Source organism: Chiloscyllium plagiosum, chromosome 22 (assembly GCF_004010195.1).
Source record: "Chiloscyllium plagiosum isolate BGI_BamShark_2017 chromosome 22, ASM401019v2, whole genome shotgun sequence".
Classification (NCBI taxonomy): Eukaryota; Metazoa; Chordata; class Chondrichthyes; order Orectolobiformes; family Hemiscylliidae; genus Chiloscyllium; species Chiloscyllium plagiosum.
In genome coordinates this window covers 22,839,872-22,864,924 of record NC_057731.1, presented here as the reverse complement: position 1 = coordinate 22,864,924, position 25,053 = coordinate 22,839,872, and the positions used below count along the sequence as shown (strand labels likewise).

The window sequence follows — 25,053 nt, the reverse complement described above, 5'->3', positions numbered from 1 at the left end:
CTGTAAGGACCACTGCTTGCTCCTCGGATGCTGCCTGACCTGCTGTGCTTTTCCAGCAACACACTCTGGACTCTGATCTCCAGCATCTGCAGACCTCACTTTCTCCGACTTGTTTCCAATCCTGGTCACTGCTGCCACTGGGACCTATGCCAGAGTGCACACTCATCTATAGGCTGCTGTGATTGGTGGAATATGCTCCCGGCTGACTATTCAGATGCTTATGTGGGCAAGTCAAACATCTGAAAAACCCTGCCCCTGGAATACTGTGAAGAGTGTTGGTTTCCTTACCTAAAGGAGGATAGTCATTTTAAATGGGCATGTTATGACACACAAGTGGGACTTAAACCTAGAACTTTTGGCATAGAGGTAGAGACACTGCACCATCAGGTCCTTTCTAAGGAAGGGTATGGTATGGCATAGAGTGGGTGCATTTAGTATTCACTCATTTATGGAATGAGACCTCCATGAGCAAAGACTGAGTAGAATAGGCCAATATTCTTTGGAGTTTGGAAGATTGAGAGATGAGCTCATCAAAGTACATAACATTATTGGGGGATTGCAGATGTTGAGAGGAGTTTTCTATTTGCTGCAGTCTAAGATGTTTGTTTGGAATTGAGACATGAAATAGCTTCAATCAAGAGAGTTGTAGAACTTTGTAATTCTCCACCTAGAAGGATTGTGGGCTCTCGAGGGTTTTTAAGATTGGGATTGATGATTTGTGATCAGTAAGGGATTTGGGGATAGACAGGAAAATGGAATTGATATAAAAGTTTGAGCAGACTCTTTTGAGTCTAGATTAGAGTGGTGCTGGGAAACCTGATGAAGGGCTTTTGCCCGAAACGTCGATTTTACTGCTCCTCTGATGTTGCCTGAACTGCTGTGCTTTTCCAGCACCATTCTAATTTAGACTCTGGTTTCCAGCTTCTGCGGTCATTGTTTTTATCCAGACTCTGTTGAGTGGCAGTGCAGGCTTAGTAGGCTGGATGGTCATCTCCACTTTATCTTCCGGTTTTTATGAACTCAACAGCATAATGATTATATAGAAATTTTAAAAATACCTCAGCAAAATGTTTTTATCTATATAATTTTATGATGTTTTGCTTTATTGTGGCTGTTGTCTGTACTGGCATCATTTTTCCCAGCAAGGAAAATAAATTAGTTGATGTCTTATTTGTGGATAGTTGGAAAATGTAAACAGTCATTTTGCACTTGTTAAGGTAACCTTCAGATCTATGTGGATATTAAATTTGAACCCAACTTTTTGATATATATAATATAAAATGTGTATGGTTTATTCTCAGGTGATTCTGAACCAACTTTCAAATGGGTTACCAATAATCAGGCAGTTGTATTAGCGACAGCAGCGGCAGCAGCAGCAGCAGCAATGGTCGCAGTTGAAACAGAAAAAAAACAAGAACTGCCTCCTGCAAATATGCAACCATATCTCCTGACACTATCTCCAATCAAAATCCCATTCCTAACTACACATCTTCCAAGTAAGTTAACATGTATTAGTTTGCTTAATTCTGTGTATGTCTTCTCTAAATTTCCTTTTATCGGGAAGTTTCATATGGCTATACATGACTAGAAGGGATTGCCAATTCAAGTTAGCTCTGATCTGTTTCCTGATGCTTTTTCCATTTATATCCTGTTAGAAATTTGTGATCACTGGTTTTATCTCCAGACAGCAAAATACTTATAATTGCAAAACAAAATCCAGTACAATTTAGCAGTGTAACATTAATAAAGGACAACATATTGCTGATGACTTAGAGGCAAAGAGCATTTTCCCTAGGTGTTGTAAATCCGTAACTCTCAAGTGCATTCTGTCAATCTTCCACATGGATGTCTCTAAACCTTTGAGTCAATTTTTCTGCTCATAGTAATATAATGGTGCATGGCTTCTGTATTAATTCTAGATATTTCCAATTAGCCTGTTCACAGATGCTATTACACATGTCCAGAGCAGGTGGACTTGAACAGGACCTCCTGGCTCAAATGTAGAGACACTACCACTGTGCCACAGGAGCCCTTCCTGATGTTAATTCTAACATGTTTGGATTTATGAAGAATAAAAACAAAAGAACTTTTGATGCTGGAAATTAGAAACAAAAACAGAAATTGCTGGAAAAGCTCAGCAGCTCTGTGGGGAGAAATCAGAGTTAACATTTTGGGTCATATGACTCTTCCGCAGAACTGAGTAATTCAAAAAGAAATTTTTCTGAGGAAGGGTCACTGGATCCCAAAGCGTTATTTCTGATTTCTCTTTACAGATGCTGTCAGACCTACGCAGCGTTTCCAGCAATTTCTGTTTTTGTTTATGAAGAATATGTGTTGCAGATAGAATAAAAGCATTTGGCTGTTTGAGTAAGAGAACACTAATCAAATGGTGCTCCAGCAGGACAGCTAAAAATATCTGCCATCAGTGAGACTTGCCTTTGTACGTTTGAATTCCTTTTTGAATGACAACTTCCTGCAAATGGAATTTGAGAATATTACACTGAGGAAAACTAAGCATCTGAGACCTGAATGAACGTAGTAGTCATCTGAAGAATTGTGAAATTAAATCTGTACATGTGGAGAAAAGGAGATGAAAATTAGATTAGTTGAATTTCGGGTCAAATGAGATATAAAGAGCAAAATAAGAAGTTTGGATTAAGGGATATAGATGGAAAGAACAGAAACAAGTAAAACATTAAAATTCCAGAAGTTAACATTTTATATTTTAAAATGTACAACAATTAAAAACTGAAGGAATGAATTAAGACTTGCATTTTTGTAGGAATTTGCATGAATAATGAATGTCTCAAAGTATTTTACAGCCAATGAAGACCTTTTTTAAGTGTCACCTTGTTATGTGGCAGATGCAGTGACTACTTTGCTGTCAGCAAAATCCCAGAAACAGCAATGTGATAATTGCCAATTAATTTGATATTTTCTTACAATATTCATTGAGAGGTAGATATGAGATTCCACACTTCCAACTGTTAATTTTCAGAATTAAGCACATATTTATAGCTTGTTTGACAGTGGTTAAGCATTTCAAACATTACAAGTGAGCTGAAATGCAGAAGCCCTGAGTTTCTATGGTGAGTATAGTTGGTATCTACATGGAAACGCAAACATCATTTCCTTGAGTGCCTTGGAATAAGGAGGCAAAGTTTACAGAGGTGCGGCATGTCTTGTACTTTCCATATTTTGGGATGTTTGACTAAGTCTCTTTGCTTGCCTGAAGTTGCCATTTGATTTGTATATGAACAATGGCAGGTGCTGTCAGCCTCACCGTTGGCTTCACACTGAATTCTGGCCCGAAATGTCTTTCTCAAAATTACCTGATCTCGATTCCAGGAAAGGATTCAGCATAACTGCCATTTTTTTTTTTGCATTTTTTTTTGCTTGTGGACTCTTTTCCAAATGTCTAATAGGAATTGAGGATATGTAATTACTTACCAATACTGCTTACTTATGCGCATCATTATCTTTTTATATAAATATAGTTAGCAATTTAGTATTTTATGGAAACTGTTCAGCATAACTGATTTTATCTTTTTTCTGAATTGGTGTGAAATGTGAATTCTTATTTAGCTGCAAATTGATAGGAAGGAAAGATTGTTTGCCTTGTAGCATATTACATCTGGTAAGCTAGGTACTGAAGATAAAGTGTCTGATAACAAGTAACATAGACTCGCCAATTAAAAGCTGCCTTTCACTGTGAGAATGAAAAATATTGTTTGATTTGAACCAAAATCAAATCACCTGCAGGTTTCTTTTTACCCCAGGTCCATATGTAATGGACTTTGACTCAGAAATTTGTTTTGGCAGATCTTATATGTTACCTACTTAACTTGCCTTCAGATCTGGTTGCCATTGGAAAAGAGCAGAGTTCGCCACATCGCATTCAAGTCCTAGAGGAATTGATTGGACCAGGCCATGAGATGCTGGCGTGAAGGAACACTTGTGACAGAGGCTTCTTGATTTTCTGTGCAAGTTCTTCAAGGTCTCCTTTCGAGGAAAACAGCCACAACATTACGCAAAACAATGCCATTATCTTTCTGTGCTTTACTCCAGGTTTTTTACAGTGCTCTTATTTTAGAACACTTTCTGCATGAAGTCAGTGTCAAAGGCAAATGAAGTTAAGAATCATGAGCTCCAATATTATGCATATCATGCCTCGGACAACCAGTAGAAAATGTTGAACTACAATTACTTCTTACACTATTGGAATTATCTCGCACCTCCAGGATTTATCTGCATTGTAAGATATGCATCCTATTAGGTCTCAATATTGTCTTGAACCTTGAGCACATTTCTTATATGAACAATGAGGCAGCAAATTAGTAATAATAGCACACTTCTCCTGTATGATCAAGACTAAGTGTAATTTTCAGCTCAAGCGGGATTAATTTGTGGATTGGAGCTTTTGTGAATGTAAAGATTTTGCAATTTCCTTAAAATCTTTATCTACCATGCATGTCAGAGTGTCAGCCAGCCTTGGCATGTGCAAAGAAAACATTTCAAAGACAGGATTGGCTTATTGAATTTTTCTAATCAGCCTTGACAAAGATGTTATTACCCAATTGTGGAACATGAAAGAATTGAACTCAGGCATCCTGGTTCAGATGTAGGAATGCTACCACTGTGGCACAAGTGCCCTTTGGTATTGTAAACCAATTATTCACATTAAAAGTTGTGGCATTATAAATATACACAGCATAAATTAATTGTGCAAAAAATGATTAATCATGATTGAATAAGACCACTAGACATAGCTGAAGAAGTAGGCCATTCAGCCCCTTGAATCTACTCTATCATGGCTGATCTGATCATCCTCAACGCTACTTTCCTCATCCCTCAACCCATGATTCCCTTACTAATAAAAAAATCTGTCTACCTCAGCCTTGAATTTTCTTAAGCACCAAGCCAAACCAATTCTCTGTGCTAAAGCATTCCAGAGGTCCACTACTCTCTAAGAGAAGGAATTCCTCTTCAACTTTATCCTAAATGGTTGACCCCTTACTCTGAGTTTATGCCCTCTGGTCCTTAACTCTCCTCACATTTACCCAAAATAAATGCCATCTGCAATGAAAGTGTCCACTCAACTTATCCATATCTCTTTGTAGACTCTTTGTGTCACCCTCATCACATGCCTATTTTTGTGTCATCTGCGAATTTGGCATTAATATATTTCCGTCTTTCAAGTCGTGAAATATATTGCAAATAATTGTGGTCCTAGCACTAGACCAGTGGCACTCAAATAGTTACATTCTAAAAATGTCCCCATTAGCCCGACTCTGTTTTCTATTATTTAGCCACACTAATATACTATCCCCAACACCATGGGCTCTGATCTTATGTGGAGTACTCTGCAGAATGTTCTTTGGAAATTATTCTACACCCCCCTCGTTATCTCCTCAAAGATTTCTAATTAACCTGTCAGATATCCTGGTCATAGACTCTCACAGAAAGGGAAACCACTTTACTCCATCTACCCTGTTAATATCCCTAAAATTTTTATATGTTTCAATAGGCTTCCCTCTCCTCCTAAACTCTAATGACTACAAGTCCAACCAACTCAACCTCTCCTCATAACACAGTCCCTCCATACCCAGTATCAATCAGTTGAACTTTCTCTGGACTGTCTCTAATGCCAGTATATTTTCCATTAAATAAGGGGACCAAAACTGTTCAGAGTATTCCAGCTGTGTCCTGACTGGTCTGTTGAAGTTTCAGTAAGACTTTGCTATTTTTATTCTCCAGTTCCCATTGAAATAAAAACCCACAATCCACTTGCGTTCCTGATTACTTGCTGAACTTGTATGTTAGCTCTTTGTGATTCATGCACAAGGAATATTGTGTGCAACTTTGGTCTCCCTCCTATAGGAAGGATATTGTGAAACTTGAAAGGGTTCAGAAATGATTTACAAGAATTTTGCCAGGGTTGGAGGGTTTGTTCCTTCTGTGCTTTAGCTTTCTGAATTCTTTTTTTCCTTTGAATAATATTCAGCTCCTATGTTCTCCCTTCCAAAGTGCATAACCTCACAGTTTCCCTCATTATATTCTGGCTGATCAGTATTTGGGCGGCACGGTGGCTCAGTGGTTAGCAGCTTTCTGAATTCTTTTTTTCCTTTGAATAATATTCAGCTCCTATGTTCTCCCTTCCAAAGTGCATAACCTCACAGTTTCCCTCATTATATTCCATGGACCAAGTTTTTGCCCACTCAGTTAACCTATCTGTATCCCTCTCCAGATTCTGTGTCAGTTAATATTTATTACAAATACCTGCGTCCCTGGTAATGATCTCTGTGACACTCCATTTATTACACATTGCCATCCTGTAAATGCTTCCCTCATCCCAACTCTGTTTTAGTTAGCCAATCCTCCATCCATGCTACATTCAACACAATGGACCCCTAAATTATTCAGTAGCCTAAATTGTGATATTATTGTTTGTTTTTAAAACATGTTCAGCAGCATGGTTGAACTGGCTGGTCAGTATTTGCTATGTGCATCCTTACAGCTTTTTTAAACAGCAGTCTTACATTTCAGATTCTCCAGCATTCTGGCACCACTCATTAATCAAAGAAAGATTGGACACCAATGATGAGTGTCTGCATTTTCCTATCTCTTACATCAGTATCCTTGGACAGCATCGTGTATAGTCCTGGTACATCACCAATTTTGAATACAGACAGGAGAAAGTGAGGACTGGAGATGCTGGAGATCAGCTGAAAATGTGTTGCTGGAAAAGCGCAGCAGGTCAGGCAGCATCCAAGGAGCAGGAGAATCGACATTTCGGGCACGAGCCAGCTGCGCTTTTCCAGCAGCACATTTTCAGCTTTGAATACAGGCAGCCTAGCTTTTACAAACATTTTCCTTAATTGTAAACCCTTCACAGAGAGTCAGAGAGACGTACAGCACAGAAACAGACCCTTTGGTCCAACTCATCCATGCTGACCAAACACCCTAAATTGATCTAGTTCCATTTGCCAGCACTTGGCCCATATTCCTCGAAAACCTTCCTAATAATGTACCCATCCAGATGCCCTTTAAATGTTGTAAGTGTAACAGCTTTCATCATTTCCTCTGATAGCTCGTTCCAAACATGCACCACTATTTGTGTGAAAAAGTTGTCCCTTCGGTCCCTTTTATATCTTTCCCCTCTCACCTTCCACCTATGCCCTCTAGTTTTGAACTCCCCCACCCTGGGAAACAGACCTTGGCTATTCACTCTATCCATGCCCCTCATGATTTTATATGCCTCTATAAGGTCATCCCTCAGCCTCTGATGCTCCAGGGAAAATAGCCCCAACCTATTCAGCCTCACCCTTTGGCTCAAACCCTCCAACCCTGGCAAAATTCTTGTAAATCGTTTCTGAACCCTTTCAAGTTTCACAATATCCTTCCTATAGGAGGGAGACCAAAGTTGCACACAATATTCCAAAAGTGGCTAATTAATGTGCTGTACAGCTGCAGCATGGCCTCCCAACTCCCATACTCAATGATCTGACCAATAAAGGAAAGCAGACTAAACTCCTTCTTCCCTTTCCTATTCAGACTCCAGCTTTGAGGAACTATGAATCTGCACTTCAATGTCTCTTTGTTCAGTAACACTCCCCAGGACCTTACCTTTAATTGTATAAATCCTGGCCTTATTTGCTTTTCCAAAATGCAGCACCTCACATTTATCTGAATTAAACTCCATCTGCCACTCCTTGGCTCATCGGCCCACGTCTGAACTATCTAATTTTGGCTATGATCGGAGTACCATATGCTTTGGTAAAGACTCTTGCAAAATATTCTGAGTGTCTTTTGTGCTTTAATCTCCTTTAAGGTCCCTGCTTCATCATACTTAAAATGTTTGGAAATCATTTTATTTTTAACTGCCAATCTTTTCTTATACTCTCTCGTTTTTTTCCCCTTATTTGCTCTTGGAAATTAAAAGTCCTCTATATTTGATCTACTTCACAATTATATTATTATCTGTCAGTGAATCCCTACATTATGGAAGCAAGCTATTTGGCCCATTGTCTCCAAACCGACCCTCAAAGATCTTCTCACCCAGTCCCACCCTCTATCCATGTAACCCTGCATCCCCCATGGTTAATCCACATAGCCTGGACACCCTTGGACTGTGAGAGGAAACTGGAGCATCTGAAAGTAACCTACGAAGACACAGAGAATGTATAAACACCACACAGGGTGGAATTGAACCCAGGTCCCTGATGCTATGAGGCAGTGGTGCTAACTACTGAGCCACTATTCCCTTTTCAAATGTTTTCAAATCTTTTTTATTGTACTAGGCCAGCAAATAACTAAATTACTTCACATGACTTTGCAAACTCAATATTCAAATGGTCAGTAGAGGGGCAATAACTGATTCACTCAGGAACTAACGAGCGCGACATTACCTTTAAAAAAACTTGCCTTGAAGATTGTTACTTAGAAGGGAAGTGAGCACATGCTGAAGCTGACTGAGAACAGGGCTGATCCTGGCTATTAAAACAAAAACAAAATATTGTGGTTGCTGGAAATCTATATGAAAGGCAGAAACCGCTGGAGAAACTCAGTAGCCTGGCAGCATCTGTGGAGAGAGAAACAGTTTATGATTCATGGTTAATGCCACTCCTCTTATACAGAAGTCACATTGCACTCATTGCATTCATTCTGTTTTTCTCTTCATTGATGCTCCCAAGCCAACTGAGTTACTCCAGTACTTTCTGTTCTTATTTTGGTCTTGTCCATAATATTCTTTACAATGCCTAGTGACTAAGTGCACTCATTAAGATTCCTCACTTGGCCAACAGAGAGCTGCATACTGAACCATACTACAGCAAGAGTCAGTCCCCTCAAGACAAGAGGGAAAATATATGTGGAAATAAGTAAAATGGAGTTCAAATATTTTTAAGTTTCTCGCTACCATCTATTCTATGGTAAATTTGAAATGTAGTGTTTGAACTTTGTTGAAACTCATTAAGTGTCTGCAGTGCCCATTACTCCAGTGGGTGGTGCTACAAGAGGTATTTTCAATATTATAAACATACAGTATGACAGGCCATTATATATTACCCTGAAATTAAGCAAGCTGATTGCCTGGATGTCATGAATCTCAGTCTGACATTTTCTTTCAACTGAGATTGTATTCACAGCAACTTTAATTACTAATGTCCAAAGTAAAAGTTCAAAATAAAAACATCTAAAATTCGCTGTAACATAATTAGCAGAATGTTATTGAAATGGAGTGACACTACAGAATGCTGAGAGATGGAAGTATAAAGACCATTTTTTTTCCCCCAGTATTTTTGATTGTGGACTGAACTGGGAAAAGAACTAGTTTAAAAGCCAAGGATTGTTGAAGGATCACTGCAATTTTTCTTGAAGAAAGTTACCTGACACTCACTCTGAGTGCTTTTTACAACTAGTTTATTTCAAGCCGTGGGTAAAGCCTAGTTACAGACAAAGTGGAGCCAAGGGTTGTGTATGAATGGAGACTTGGTTGGCAATCTTAAATTGAGACTCAGTGGGTTTGGTAGTCCTAAGTGTGGCTCAATAGCAGTGTTCACAATACAATTTACTGATGATCAAGAGTACTCCGTAGGTGTGTTAATTGGCCAGGTTGAATTTGCGTTGCTTTTTTTTGTTCAGGTCATTACCTGGTAAATGTTCCATGTTGTTACATAGGTGCCAAAGTTGCTGTATTGGAACAGACTTGGCAATGAGTGTGGCTAGTTCTAGAGCACGATATTTCATCCTATTCCCACCAGCATCTCACTATTAACTTCCTTTATAATTTTGAAGGAATAAAGCAAACTATTTAAATCTTACAACTTTGTTGTGGTACGCATAAGAGCAGAGAATTTTCTTTTTTTTTTGGATGGTTATTAACATTGCAGGCTCGGCCAGTATTTATTGTTCATCCCTAATTGCCCTGAAGAAGAAAGTAGTGGTGTTTGACGTGATGCCTTGAAACTTCATTGGGCCTGGGATCAACGTTGAGGACTCCCAGGGAACTCTTTCCTGTCTGTACATCTCTGGGCCACACATCTGGTGTGTCTGCCCAGTCAGTAGTGCAGGATCTATCCATGGGTATACTTCCATGAGCGTAGATATATCAGGCTCGGGGCAGCATGGTGGCACAGTGGTTAGCACTACTGCCTCACAGCGCCAGAGACCCGGATTCAATTCCCGCCTCAACCCCTCAGTCTGTGTGGAGTTTGCATATTCTCCCTGTGTCTGCGTGGGTTTCCTCCCACAGTTCAAAAATGTGCAGGTTAGGTGAATTGGCCATGCTAAATTGCCCGTAGTGTTTGGTGAAGGGGGTAAATGTAGGGGAATGGGTCTGGGTGGGTTGCTCTTCGGAGGGTCGGTGTGGACTTGTTGGGCCAAAGGGCCTGTTTTCACACAGTAAGTAATCTAATCTATTGGATAGCTGTCCCAATTTCTCCCAATCTTCCAGCCCCCTTGCATATTGATATTTTCCCACATTTGAAGACTAACCTTAGTTAGTCAGTGCAACCCAGTCATGCATTTGCTCTTTGATAGTGTCATATGCCAGACGTATGGATTGAAACTGAATTACTGCAGACCTGAGAACAATACTTGCCAACTCTGGTGTTTTTGGGTGCTATCCAGTATGAAAGCCTCCAGTGCTATAGATCTAAACGAATGACCAAATAAAAAGGGAACATATGCCTTTTTGCAAGTCTGTTTCCTTTGCTGGCTTGTTCTTTCAATTTGTCCCTAAGAGAGGCTTTGTGCAAGGCCTAAGATTTAATTCTGTGCGCCTTTTATGATTGGTGATTGCCTAGTGCTGCAGGGAGGGAATTATAGGGCAGATGCCTTTATTGTCACTTCTTCCTTGTGTGTTTGTATGTAATCTAGCTCACTTTAATATTCCCAGGTTGATGCAAAGTTACAAGTCTTTTTCCTCTCTATCCCTGCTTCATGGCAGACAACTGAGTCATCCTCAAATGCAAAACTGAGGAAAAGTGGTCATACTATTTTCATTATTAATGTTAAATTGATAAGTAACATTAAATTTTATTGCCATTTTCTATTATTGATCTGATTGCAGTTACGATCATTTCAAGCAATTATTAGCAGTAAGATTTAGATGTGTCAGTTGGCAATTATCAGAAGTAGTGTTCTTCCTGGCAGTAATAAAATGTTCCAGTCAGTGAGCGAGAATGCCATGCGAGCAAACTTATCATTATTTTCCTTTCATAGTTATTGATAGTGGAACACAGCTGCAGAGGTTCAGAGGACCATTGCCCTCTTTGGTTATACAGTAGTAAATAAGAGTAAGATTAGTTAGTTTATGGTAATATTTCTGCATTGGTAGCAAGATACATGATGATTACCTACTTAGGCATCAGTCATAAATTCTGTCATTCATGGATTGATTCATTTTGCATCCTTTTGAAGTGTTTTGGTTTTGTCAATTGAATATTAACTTTTTGCCAAGAATATTTCTCAGGCTTTTAGAGAATCACTTATAAAATAGCAGACTGTGTAATGATATAAATGTTATGAGATGGTTTTGGAATGAATTAGAAAACTATAGAATTATGGAATAGTACAGCCAAGACAAAGATTTGTAAGTATAATCATTCTGAAGTTGAGGAAAGTGGACTTCAGTGGTCAGTTCTGGACAAGTGTTTTTTTTTGCCCCAGAGGTCAGAAAGTCATTTTTGAGCAGAAAGTTCAGACATCATTTCCAAAGAAGCATCAAGTTAACTGATTTAATCAGGTACCTACAAGTTAATTGTAGAATGTTTGCAAAGTGAAATATTTATGACTACAGGAAGACAGAGTCCATAATTATATTTCATATCAATAGAATGGCAGTTTGATCATTTGTCAGACTTCAGGCTGGAAAGACGTAAGTTTCATTTAAGAGAAAAGAATCAGTGAGTTAGTGTGTATTTTTGTGTCTCAGCGAGAGGGAATTATATCTGGCATATGTGTAGAAAGATCAAAGGAAATGTGAGCAACCTGTCAATTAAGAAATTAAAGAGTTAAGATCAGAGCGATGCTTATTTCTCTTTCAAGCATTTATAAAATTCCCTTTTGAATACTACTGCTGAATAGTGACACCTTAAAGCCAAATCATTTGATGTAAAAGGAAAGGTTTCTCCAATATCGCCTCTGGTTCTTCTGCAAAAAACCTTAACCTGTTCCATTTCATTGCTGACCCTTCAGAACCAAAGAAAAAAATACGCTTTATTTATTTACATCAAACATCGGATGATTTTCAATGCCTCTATGAAATCTCATGTTGCCCTTTTCTGCTCCAAAGAGAACAATCTATGCTTTTCCAGTATATCCACGTAACTGTAATCCTTCAACCCTGGAATCATTCTAGTAAATCTTTTCTGTATCCTTTTCAAAGCCCTTATATCCTTCCTAAAATGTAGTTCTGAGACTATTGCACCGTTCTCCAGCTGGAGCTGAACTAATGCTTTTTATGGATTTAGTAAAACCTCTTTGCTTTTGTGTTCCATGGCCATAAATTTCCCTTATTTCAATATCACTGACATATACATGAACTGGAAGAAGGCCAAAACAGGGAGAATACATGCTCCCACTGTCTTCCTGTGTGGCGCATGTTAATTGCCATGTTTTAAAGTAGTCTTGCGTGGGTTTTTTGTGTGTTTACTGTAATCAGTATCTAAAACTAATTTTACAGCAGACTTGATTTTTTGGACCACACCAATTTTGTTAACACTCTCAGAGAAAACTTCATTGCTATATCACCTGTTCAAAAGTGGCTGGAGAGTAGATGGGAGTGAGGTCAGGGAAAACAGGTAGCAGCGGATTTTTGGTCTTTCTTCGTGGTTCTATTGCACTCTCTGCCTCCCAGCCAATGCCTGTGGATGGAATTAATTTCCGTCCTCCCTGCCCACCCCCAATGTATTCATCCTATCTCTGTGATATGTGCAATATGGCTGGATACAAATTAGTTGCTGTGTGTGAGATCAAATAGCTGTTTTTTCCTCCATGCTGTTCCTCTGGACCTTCATTCATAGGCACCACTTGCTGACTAGCCAGCAGTTCCTGATTTCAGAAGAGGATATTGGTGTAAGGAAGAGCTGAGTGGAACACAATATAGTTACAGCATATGGGACTTGTACATGGTATCATATTTTAAGAGGAGAATGAATAGGGAGTTGAGAAAGTCCATACAAGGAATGTACAATTAACCTAAATGCTCTTGGCAATAATGATTGCATTGACTTCAGTTATTGCTGCCCCAATAATTTGCAGCCGTCCCTTTAAGAAGACATGCATCCACGACTTGTGTCTATCCCCATCTGGTTCTTTGCTGCTGTCTGCACCACCCTGTCCTGCAAGAGAATGTAAGAAGTGTCAGTATTTGGTACAATATATTTGACTGATAGACTGGAAGAACATTGATGTGAGATGTAGCTAGGAAGCTTGCAGCTATGGTAAGTCTGTGAGTGTGAGGTGGCTCATATTAATATTCGACACATTATATGTTCTGATTGCTGATTGGTATATATTGGAGGTTTGGTGTGTGTGAGAACTTTACAAAAGGTTTGTGGTTCAGTTAATAAGTAATGGCACTTCAAGACATTCACAGACCTTTCCAACATCTGTGAGGTGATGGAACATTTTGCAGCACTGTATCACGTTCCTTGGTTCAGACTCATAGCATGGACAATGTAGCTCTCTGCTCCTATGTCTTAACTGTACTTACCTGTACTCTGCAAGAAAAATGATCTTTTACTTCTAAGGCCTGTAATGCTGTGTGTGAGAACAATAAGAACCTGTCTCTGATCTGTTATTCCATATGCCCAGCTTAGCTCATGCTTCCTACCAAAACATATCTCTTCACAGTTTACTGCACTGACTTTATTTTTGTTGTCCATAAGCCTGCCAATGTCCTCTTGAAGTCGACAGCCATGATCCTCAGTGTTTCATACACTTCTAGATTTGATGTCATTTACAGAATTTGAAATGATATCCTGTACAAGATCAAGACATTAACGTAGTCTCATTAATGTACATCTCATCTGAAAAGTATTCACCCCAGCTGCACTTCACGTGTTGAAATAATATAATCATTTTAATATTACTGGCTTTTTAAAATAAGTCTGTGTACAAGTATCATAATATCATATAGTGTATAATTAGAAGGTAAAACCTGGAGGTTATAATCAGACATTATTATCTGAAGTGCATAATCATATTTAATGAACTAAAATTCATTTGTTAGAAATAATTTGTTTGAAAACCATTCTCTCAAATGCCATGTTATACTCAGATGTATTAATCTAATTCTTAATGTTACAATTCTGGAGCCGGCCCCCAACTGTGGTTATGATCCATTTAGGAATAAATAGCATTTATCTAAAGTAGTCAAAATGTGGAATCTTGTTGAGGTCTGTGTGCAGTGGGCTTTGGCAAGATTGGTGGCAGAGAACTGGATGAGAAGTCCTGATGAGGCCCATTCCAATGTCAGGAGCATCTTGTTTCATATTTTATGCTTTTCACAAGTGGTAGTGAAGAGTTGCCAATTCTGGGGATAATTGCATGTTAAACACCTTGTTGGCAGGCCAACTCACCTCATTTAGCTTTCTACCTTAGCAAATCTGCCAAACAAACTAGATGTCCAGAAAACCCCCTCCCCTGTCTGCAGACATTGGCATTTGGCATCTGCCAACCCGCAGTACACACCATAGACTTGCATTACAGGATGCACCAGCAACTATCATTGAAAGGCTACAGAAGGGACACTTTGCACATTGGGCAAAAGCCAGCTCTCAGACAGGACCAAGCAACATCTCAGGGATGCTCCCTAATTTGCTTAGCACTTCCTCATTCAGTGCGACCTGCTTGCTTGCAGCACCCATTCTACTTTGTCTTATTGTTCCAATTAGCACAGTCACACAGCCAGGCAGCTTGGCTTGCTGGCCAACAGTCCTCAGTCTAGGGGATGTACATCTTTCTGTATGACAGTACATCAAGCTCACAGCTGCTTGAGTTACCACAGCAAACACACTGCATGCGGACCAAGCAAGCAGCCATGTCCCAAAGTTTTAGGAGCATGATCCTCACCGAGTTTCATGGAGGTAGCCATCAGCCATGGGTCCTGGCATATAAGTCAGCAACAGTCTCAGATTGCAGCCCAGAGCATTGGCCACAGTTAGGCATTGGGTCGAGGTGATCTCAGTCAGGTGCCTGAGCCTCTGAAGTCTGGGGAATGAGTCACAGACAATCTTGTAGCTCCATCACAGCCAGTTTAGGCTTTAGGCTAACATGGTCAGGAGATCAGGTACTTCTTATCCAGAGCTGTCAAGAGGGTGGGCCATGGTCACTCTGTTGGCTCCGTCTGCAAACACTAGCAAGCAAGGGTCGGTATTGCCACTGGAATTAAATTTGGCAGTTTAGTCTTTGAGACTGGGGACTGCATGCTGAGGGAGAAGCGGTGATGAGAATTGTGAAGGGGAGCAAAAGCATCTGCAAGGGGTGATATGGTAAACATAAATGGGAAGGGGAGTGTTATTTAGAATAGGTACTCATCCACAGTCAGCAGCAGCCTGGGATGGGAATGCAGTGAATGGCTCCACTTGGAGTTGTCAAGTTGGGCTGGGAAAGGAGCTGACTAGGAAAGATAGGCAGATGCAAGCTCACGTCAGTAGGCGGTTGCTTGGGGAGCAGAGGAAGTGTGATCCCAGTGGAGTTTACAGGAATTGCTTCCAGGAGGGGTCCTAGAGGACTCACTGACACATGCAGACAAAGGTCAAGGAGTGCTCACTGTCGACTTCCATCATATTGTAAATCAAAGTGCAGAATGGGGGAAGAAAATGGCTGTGATTACACTGTGATTGGGCATTGTAAGTGACTTGGCCGATAAGGGAGAGAGTGGCAATACCCACTGAAGGGAAGATTTTTAAAGGAAACTAATGTGGCACACAGACCCCTGTACTGTACATATGCATTGACCCCCCTTTGTGTGTTGCTCCTGTTGTCACATACATTGCTGAACAACTTATTGACAACTACAAGGACAGTGAAAGAATAGGAATGTTGTTCGGGGGGGGGGGGGGGGGGGGGCGGTGGTTAAAGGGCCAGCCACACCTACAGCCCTGTGTACACATTGTTTCTCTTGCTTTTAGATGATGTTACAAGCTCTCAGCCCATGGAATTTGTCTGCAGCTGCAATGTGATGCCCAATACTATCATAAAGACATTCCAGGCCTACAGAAAGAAACAAATAACCAGGTGTAAGCTAAACTCAGTGATGTTTCTACAAAAGTGCAAAAGTGCAAAATCAATTCCAATTCATTGTCAGCATACCACCAAAGTGATGTCAATAGATCTCCTTCCTCTCTCTCCTGAGGGTGCTGGAATTGTCTCTGCATCACAGCCTGTCTGCAGAGGCAGACAGACAGTCACCCAATTTGCTGGGTTACTGCAGCATCAGGGCAGTAAGGGCCATTGCCCCTCACAGACCTATCTGTTGCTGCTGGTCCTGCCTGGGCTTCTGTTTGGAGACTCTAGTGGGCAACCATACACTTCTCTCCTGTCTGGGCCTGATCAAGTACTTGGTCTCTAGCAGTCCTCTGAGCGCCAGTGACCTGAGACCATTCAGCCCAGCCAGCAGTAGACCTATCATGGTGAGATGTTCACCAGATTGTGCTGTCACACCTTTGAAGCCCAATGTTCACACTCACATGTCAGGATCTGAGTCGGTGTGGCTGAACGAGACAGCTGTGCCAATACTTCCTCTGAGGATTCAATACTCTTGTGCTCCAGGGTGGAGAAAATGGCTTCACAGGAAGCCAGGCCTTTCTCCACAGACTTTTGGAGATACTGGCACTACCTCCGAGACACGAGAGACAGAGAGAAAGAAGGCATCATAGTTCATGGTATGAGTTGGAATGCAATGGATGAGATTGACAGTGGGATTAATGTGAGAGTTGAGGTGGAATGAAGAGTGGTTCTTAACTTACTTAACTTGCTGCTTGATGGGCATGCATGTCTCAGCATACCTGTGAGACCAATTCTAATCATCCCCAGGATTTGTTCCTTGTAACGGGTGGGGAAACTTAATAGTGGGCACCTCTCAACCCGTAGGGACTTGCTGTGCCATGTCATGGGTTGTCTTTTCCTGTCGTGAGGATGGGTGAGGGACGATGCTGCTTGCAGTAGTGAGAGTGGCAGAGCATGAGCATTGATGGGAGGTAGGTGCAGTTGTCGAGATAGTGAGTGTGAGATAGCAGCGAGAAGATGGTGGAACTTAATCTGATGCAGTAGGGAAAGTTACTCACCTCCTTATTGGCACTGCTGGTCATTCATCCTGTCTGTGGACATAGCACTGACCTATGGGATGACTTCAGATCAGATTCCTGGGCTTGGTGGTTAGGCCTTCTCTGCCAGCTAACCAAGAAGAGAACTCAGTTCTTTTATAGGGCCCCTTTGATGGGGATCTGCAGGTCCCTGTTGGGGAATCAGTACCATCTTCTCTCTTTCTGATATCCCCACAATCTGTCCATGAGTGAGCATGGCAGCTTTGGAAAATGAGTGCTCCTCTGGATGATCAGCAACCTTTTTACAGATGGTACAGCCACAAAGGATGTCAGACTTTCAGTGGGTATCCTGTATGTGCCAAGTTGTTCCAGGAATGGCATATATTAGATGGGGCTGGAACCAGATGTGATAAATGCCATGGGGTACGTAGGCTAAGATATGGTGAGAACACTTGTTATCAAAATCTTCCAAAAACTTGACACAATTCGGACTTTTCCAAATAAACTGGCTCAAGGGTAGAAGACAGAGGCTTGTGACCAGTGGAGTGCCACAAGGATTGGTGCTGGATCCACTACTTTATGTCATTTATGTAAATGATTTGGATATGAACATAGGAAGTATAGTTAGTAAGTTTACAGATGACACCAAAATTGGAGGTGTAGTGGACAGCGAAGAAAGTTACCTCAGATTACAACAGGATCTTGACCAGATGGGCCAGTGGGCCAAGGAGTGGCAGATGGAGTTTAATTTAGATAAATGCAAGGTGCTGCATTTTGGGAAAGCAAATCAGAGCAGGACTTAAACACATAATGGTAATGTTCTAGGGAGTGTTGCTGAACAAAGGGACCTTGGAGGGCAGATTCTAAGCTCCTTAAAATTGGAGCCACAGGTAGATAGGATAGTGAAGAAGGCTTTTGGTATGCTTTCCTTTATTGGTCAGAGTATTGAGTACAGGAGTTGGGAGGTTGCAGCTATACAGGACACTGGTTAGGTCACTTTCGGAATATTGCGTGCAATTCTGGTCTCCTTCCTATTGGAAGGATGTTGTGAATCTTGAAAGAGTTCAGAAAAGATTTACAAGGATGTTACCAGACTTGGGTTTTGAGCTATAGGGAGAGGTTGAATAGGTTAGGGCTGTTTTTCCTGGAGCGTCAGAGGCTGAAAGGTGACCTTATACAGATTTATTAAATCACGAGGGGCATGGATAGGATAAATAGATTAAGTTTTTTCCCTGGGGTGGGGATGTCCAGAACTAGAGAGTATAGGTTTAGGGTGAGAGGGGAAAGATATAAAAGGGACCTAAGGGGCAACCTTTACATGCAGAGGGTGGTGCGAGTATGGAATAGGCTGCCAGAGGCAGTAGTGAAGGCTGGATAATTGCAACATTTAAAAGGCATTTAGATGGTTATATGAATAGGAAGGGTTTGGAGGGATATGGGCTAAATACTGGCAAATGGGACTAGATTAGGTTGCGCATCTCTATGACTCTATTCAGCTTGATTTTTGGGAATTGCACAGGATACAACACTAGTATTCTTGCATGCTAATAGATTAAAACCATAAGGTTTCTTGAGGTTTTAGAATCTAGACTTTGCTATGCCAAGTTTAAATAACAAGGTAAAATAGCTAGGTAAAATAAGGTAAAATCAACATGAGGCAAAAATAAATTCACCAGTAGCTGTGGTCAAGCATAAAACATTTCACTTCCCACCCAGATGTCAGTGGGAATCATAATCATCTCAATATCTTACTCCAGAGGAATTTTTCTCTTCACTCTGGAAGACTCCATCTCTTAGCTCCTTCCAAATGTTGCTGTGACTAAGTGCAATGTTATCTATCAGATTGTGCTCTGGTACCAACTCCCTGGCTAACATTCAACTCCTTCTCAGCTCTTCCAGGGCTTCTCTCAGCCCAGTTTACTCTGAGCCTGAACACACTGCCTGGAACAACTTCTTAGTTCCTTAGCTGGTGATCCCCTCTTAATAGTCTCCACCCAGTCCACAAAAAGATTTGTCCTCTCCTCCAGGTTTGTGTTCCCTTGTTTTCCTTTTTAATTCCTTCTTGCTTTTTTTTTATCCCAGAACTTCTGGCTTTTTCTTGTTACCTCCTTATTCCAGAACTCCTCCTATGATTTATTTTCCTGGCTAACATTTACAGAACTTCTGGATCCCTCTTCAGCTGCCTCCAACGTCTTAGGATCATCTTTGGAACATATTTTCAGTACTCTCTGCTTTCATGTATCACTGTATGACTACTGTGAACACTCCTTTTATCGGGCCCATACAGGGTCTGGAGACTCATAGATTTTGCAGCAGATCAGTGCATTCTAATAATCTAGATGACCAGGCCCTTTAAAAATCACTCAAATAGGTCCAGAACAGATGCATTGGAAGCTTATGGCCTGTGGGAAACAAACTGATAATATAAAACACTTCTAAAGTGTGTCCTTCCTGATTTGGTAAATTGAAAAAAATACATTGTTTTAGGAAGGCTTTTTTTGGCCTGATATCATTTGTAACATATGGATGATTTGATTTCTTTTCTCTAACTAAACCTTCCTATATCCTGTGGAGGAATGAAAATTCAGCGAATAGAGAATTGTGATAGTATTTTAGTTTTCAAATCAAATTTCATTTGTGCCCTTGTTGAAACAAATGTTGCAATTATAAAAATAGTTCAGGCATGTTGTAAACACTTTTTTCATCAAGTTATAGTATTGTACTTGCATTTAATGGTATCTTCTTAAAGCCTTCTGCATAAGATGTAATAGCAAGATGTGAAGTTTTTTGTCTGCCATGGTCCCTATTATTTATTGGGTTTGTAAAGCATGACTGACTTCATCTATGTCAAAGAGTGTGGTGCTGGAAAAGCACAGCCAGTCAGGCAGCATCCAAGGAGCAGGAGAGACGACGTTTCAAGCATAAGCTTTTCATCAGGAATGAGGGGTTGGCCCAAGGGGGCTGAGATATAAATGGGAGGGGGGAGTGGGGCTAGAGGGAAGGTAGCTGGGAATGTGATAGGTAGATGAAGTTGTGGATGAAGGTGATACGTCAGAGAGATGGGTGGAGCCAATACGTGGGATGGATGATGGACAAGTAGGACAGGTCAAGAGGGCGGTACCGATTTGGAAGGTTGGATCTGGGATAAGGTGGGGAATCTCAGTGGAAGGCCAATGTCCCAAACTGATAGCAGCCTTATTTTAAGAAGCAAATTGGGATCCTGTGCCAGTAATAGGACTCCAATGCAATTCTCAAAATACAAACAGGTTGCATGCTATTCTCATTGTGACTGAATACATACTGGCAGTGCAGCATTTAATTATACAAACATCCTGTTAAAGGATTAGACATGTGCCATGTGAGTTCTCAGAGACTGGTAGGTATCTGAGGAAGTGGAGAGCATGCGGCTGTTGCCCCGGACTATGCCCTGAGATGTTTCTGACCACTTCCCAACAGGGAGGTAATTCATAACAAGTGGTGACCTGGGTGTGCACTCTGGATTTTCCTGTGAACTTTCCTGACATCCAGCTTGTTTGACTAGTTTGAATTGCCTTGGGCTATTAACAAGACATTTAACAAGTAGTGATGACTATCAAAAGGCAGCTGTCCACTGCCTAGTGAGAACCTTGCCACACCACTTGTGGAATATGTAAAAGATGGAGCGAGTTTCTCCCATTGTTGAGATGGGCTTCAATGCATTTTTCATCCAAATGTGCCACTCAGCTTGCCTTAGCCCATGCCATTTGAACCCCTATAAAATTCTACCCATTGAACTTTACGAAATGGTTTTTAAGGGGCCTTGTGTTCTTTATGGATTTACAAAATGCTTCCCTGCAATCATTACCCTTTCCACCCCTCAAGCCAAAATGGTCTTCTGTTCACTTGAAATGAATCCTGCTTTGTTTCTGGGAACTGTTGTGTTTCAGCCCTCCTGTCTTTTGCATCCTGTAGGCTATTTACCATCAGTTGCTGAGTGCTAGAAACGTTCTAGTTATTTCTAATCAACCTGATTTGACATGTTATAACACACATCTAAGGCATGTGAGTGTTGAACCTGTGTATCCTAGTCCAGAGCCTGGGACATTACCACTCCAGTGCAAGACCCAACTGTCAACTTTGTAATCGTACTCAAAAACGGCATGACCATGAAAATGGCTTGGACTTTTTGATTATGGTATCTCACAGGAAATGTAATTACTCCAATCACAACTTGCATAATGTGAGCTATAAATAACAATGATAAATTATGTATCTCATCCTGTTAAAACTAGATCAATTATATTAAATTGCTCATGTGTTCACTAGTTTCTGACCAGTTGTGCACTGTGCCTCCATTTTGCTACTTTAAGCCATAATACAAATTATATTATCTTGAGTTAATTTATAATCATTTTCAAATGTATTTCTGAGATACTGATTCTATTTAGTAGCTGTTTAAGAGCTTACAAGTTGCAAAATATTTCAAAATACAAGGTGCTGTTTCCTGGGTTTAGTATTTTGTTTAAGAGTAAATAATTACAGAGAAGGAATTGTGAACTTTGAGGTAGTATTTCATTCAACCTCCTTTTTAAATTCTCTGTGCAATTGAAAACATTTTTTTTAACTGTAACTGCATTTTCTGCCATTAAGAGAATACACAAAACAGCAGTGATAAGTATTAAACAAAAAACAAAGAAATATGGATGCTGGAATTCTGAAATGTGAAAACAGCCTAGCTGGGGAAACTAGCTGGCAGCATCTGTGGAGAGAAAACAGAATTAACATTTTGGGTCCAGTAACCCTTCATCAGAACTGATTGTAGCTAGGAAAAGGAGGTACATATGCTGAGAACAGTAGCCAGATGGGTGGGTATGATGGGAAGAAGGGGGTGGATGTGAAAGATTAAATGAGAAGTGGAAATGGAATCTAGACAGAGAGAACTGTAGCAAACCTGAGATAGAAATTGTCCAGCAAGGCCCATCATCAGCTGGAAGAACATCATCTCATTTTCTACTTGGGGACTCTGCAGCCTTCAGAACTCAATAGGTATCAAGTTCAGTAATATTAAGGTCTGAGCACCTTCTTCCATGTCCTTTAGCCACCCTCATACCTTGTCATCATATGGACTACTTCCAAAACTGCCAACCCAATTTCACCTATTAATGGTCTCCATTAACAGCTCTTCTTTCTCTCTTGCTCAGCATTATCCTTCCTTTTGTCATTTTACCTGGTTCAAGAAAGAAAGGATTGGATGCATATTATTTTACCTGCCATTCTGTCTGTCTGGGCTCCATCTCCACCTATTGTCTACCCCTCTCTTCAGCTTCTTTATCACGTTTGCCTAGCTAGTCAGTTCTGAAAAGGGGGCACTGGACCTGAAACGTTAGCTGTGTTTTTCCACAGATGCCGCCAAACTTGCAATGTTTCTCCAGTGTTTTCTGCTTTTGACTCATAAATGCTTCGTCAGTTAAGAATATATCTTCTAAGTTGCTTAAAAAAAGTTGGGAGTTGAAAGATGTCAAGACGGAGGAATGTGTTTTGTTATCGGGAAAAGCTGTGCATCATGTGTTTAGGAGGAGGGAAATAAACGGTGCAGACCTGAAAAGTAAATAGAATTGTTTCAGAACTACCCAACAGCTCTTTATCTGCAGGAAAACAACATGTTCTTGAATATTAATATTTAACTGATCTGCTGAAGTTGACACCATTCTCTGTCTTTACTGTGCATTTTGTTTTGTTGCTGCTTTAGAGTTGTGAGAATTTGCTGGAGGCAGTTCGCCAACAATGGTGCCAGATAGAAGATTTACTGAGAGGGTGCTGAACATTTTGCAGTGAGAGAGAGTGAAGTGCTAAAAGTCATGCTCCATGCTAAAACCAACAACGGAAGCAAAAAGAGAGCTGTGGTCCTGCAGTCAGAGCATGAGGAGCTAAGAAGGAAGCTTTTCTAAAAAAAAACACAAGGACTTCAAACTTAACCATTGCTGGATAGCTCACGTTACTGAGCCACACATTACTGAAAGTAGAAATTACTGGTCGTGGAGCTTGATGAGATGGGATTCCAGATTCCTGAAAAATGGCAACCAGTTCTGAGATGGGTAATCTATTTAACATGCACAAGTTTTCACTAAACAGTAAGGGGCTGTTATCCTTATTGACAGTTGAACTATAGTGATGACGAAATCTTTAATCGATGTCAGCAGGGAGCTGGTCAACAAGATTTAATATTATAATGTAGAAGCAAAGAACACAGAGTACTGCAAAAACAATTAAATTTAGAAATTAAACAGAATTTGGTGGGATCAGAACAATTACAATGAAGTCTCAGTTAGATTTGCAGTACAATAAGATAAATACAAAAAGTGTGGAGAGAAAGGCTGGTGAGCTGCCAGTGTAAGTGTCCAAATGGGAATATGATTCACGGGAAGCTCAATCCTGGTTCAAGAAGGAAAGGATTGGATGCATATTATTCCTAAAAAGAAATAAACAGGGAAAGATAGGAACGGGAAGAATGGAAGAGTGATTGTGGTCTCAGTTAAGGAAAATATTGCATTGGTAGAGAGAAGGGATGTTCTTGTGAGGTAAAAGATGGAATCTACTTGATTGAAGCTAAACAAATAATAAATGAGATATTACAGTAATCCCATATTTGCAGGGCACCAAATAATAGAAAGGACAAGGCGAAGCATATTTGCAAATATTGAAAGATTGCTGAGAAATCAATGAACAGTAGAGCAGTAACAATACAAATTATAATTAGCACAATGATAAAAAATACTTTCACAGGGCACAGGCATCACTGACTGACTAATGTTTATTGCTTCCTGCCGAACTATTCTGGATGATGTGGTGGTGACGGTTAATCAGAATAAAAATGTAAAAATAATAGAGCATGCAGAATCCTTAAAATGCATTCAAGAGAACCTTTTCAGACAGTCCATAGCAAATCAGAGAGAGGGAGGAAGAGAACTTTTTCAGGGAATGAAGCTGGTAGATGTGTAGGGTATCATTGGGAGAGCATATTTGGAGACTTGATTATTATTCAGTTAGATTTAATGTATTTATGAAAAAGGACAAAGATAGACTCTTAAGTTTTCTTTGTAATTGTGGGAAGGCCTATTTCACTGAGCTGAGATGTGACTTGAAGAAGTGCCTGAAAATAGCTTCTTGAAGTGAAATCAGTGGGAGGCAATCAAGGTGGAGATAGAGAGGATTCAAATCAAATATGTTCCCACAGAGAAAAAGAAGTGAATTGCTGAATCTAGTTATCAAAGAAAACCACCAAAACATGTAAGTTTCTGCCAGATTCTGAGAGGTGAATATACCAGAAAGCTGAGAGGAGTACACAAAATGCAGAGTGAAATTAAACAGCAAATTAGGAAAGCTAAAAGAAGCCATGAAGAAATACTGCCATGCGTTGTTGAATATCTAGCTCATGCCTCTTGTTTAGTATGTAATTTGAAGATTTAGGAATTAAAACTTAACTAAAATAATGGGATAGAAGCAATTGAAGCACATTAAAATCTATTACACTTAAAAAGTATGATCATAAAACAGCAAGTGAACTTGCTGAGCTGAAAAGCTAGAATCATGCTATTTATACTGCTGGTAGAAATGACAGTCCAGAGAGATGATTGCTTGGGAGTTAGGGTGATATTATATGAGAAGCATTCAGTGATCTAAGATAGGTGTACAAATGTATTTCCTTTATTAGAACAAAGAAGCAACTGTAAATGGTGGCTACTGAACCATAAAGACCAAGTGGAGGACGATACAGAGCAGGTTACATCATCATGGAGATGGG

At 40.3% G+C, this 25,053-nt stretch overlaps 1 protein-coding gene across 5 annotated transcripts in view; it reads left to right on the top strand.

Annotated features, from left to right (window-relative positions):
- Positions 1-25,053, top strand: part of LOC122561126 (transcription elongation regulator 1-like protein) — a 741,295-nt gene that overhangs the window by 93,468 nt on the left and 622,774 nt on the right. For all 5 annotated transcript variants that reach the window (XM_043712594.1, XM_043712591.1, XM_043712593.1 and 2 more), the window contains exon 5: positions 1,302-1,496. In XM_043712594.1, coding sequence (XP_043568529.1) covers positions 1,302-1,496 — 195 coding nt within the window. The remainder of the gene's footprint in view (positions 1-1,301; positions 1,497-25,053) is intronic.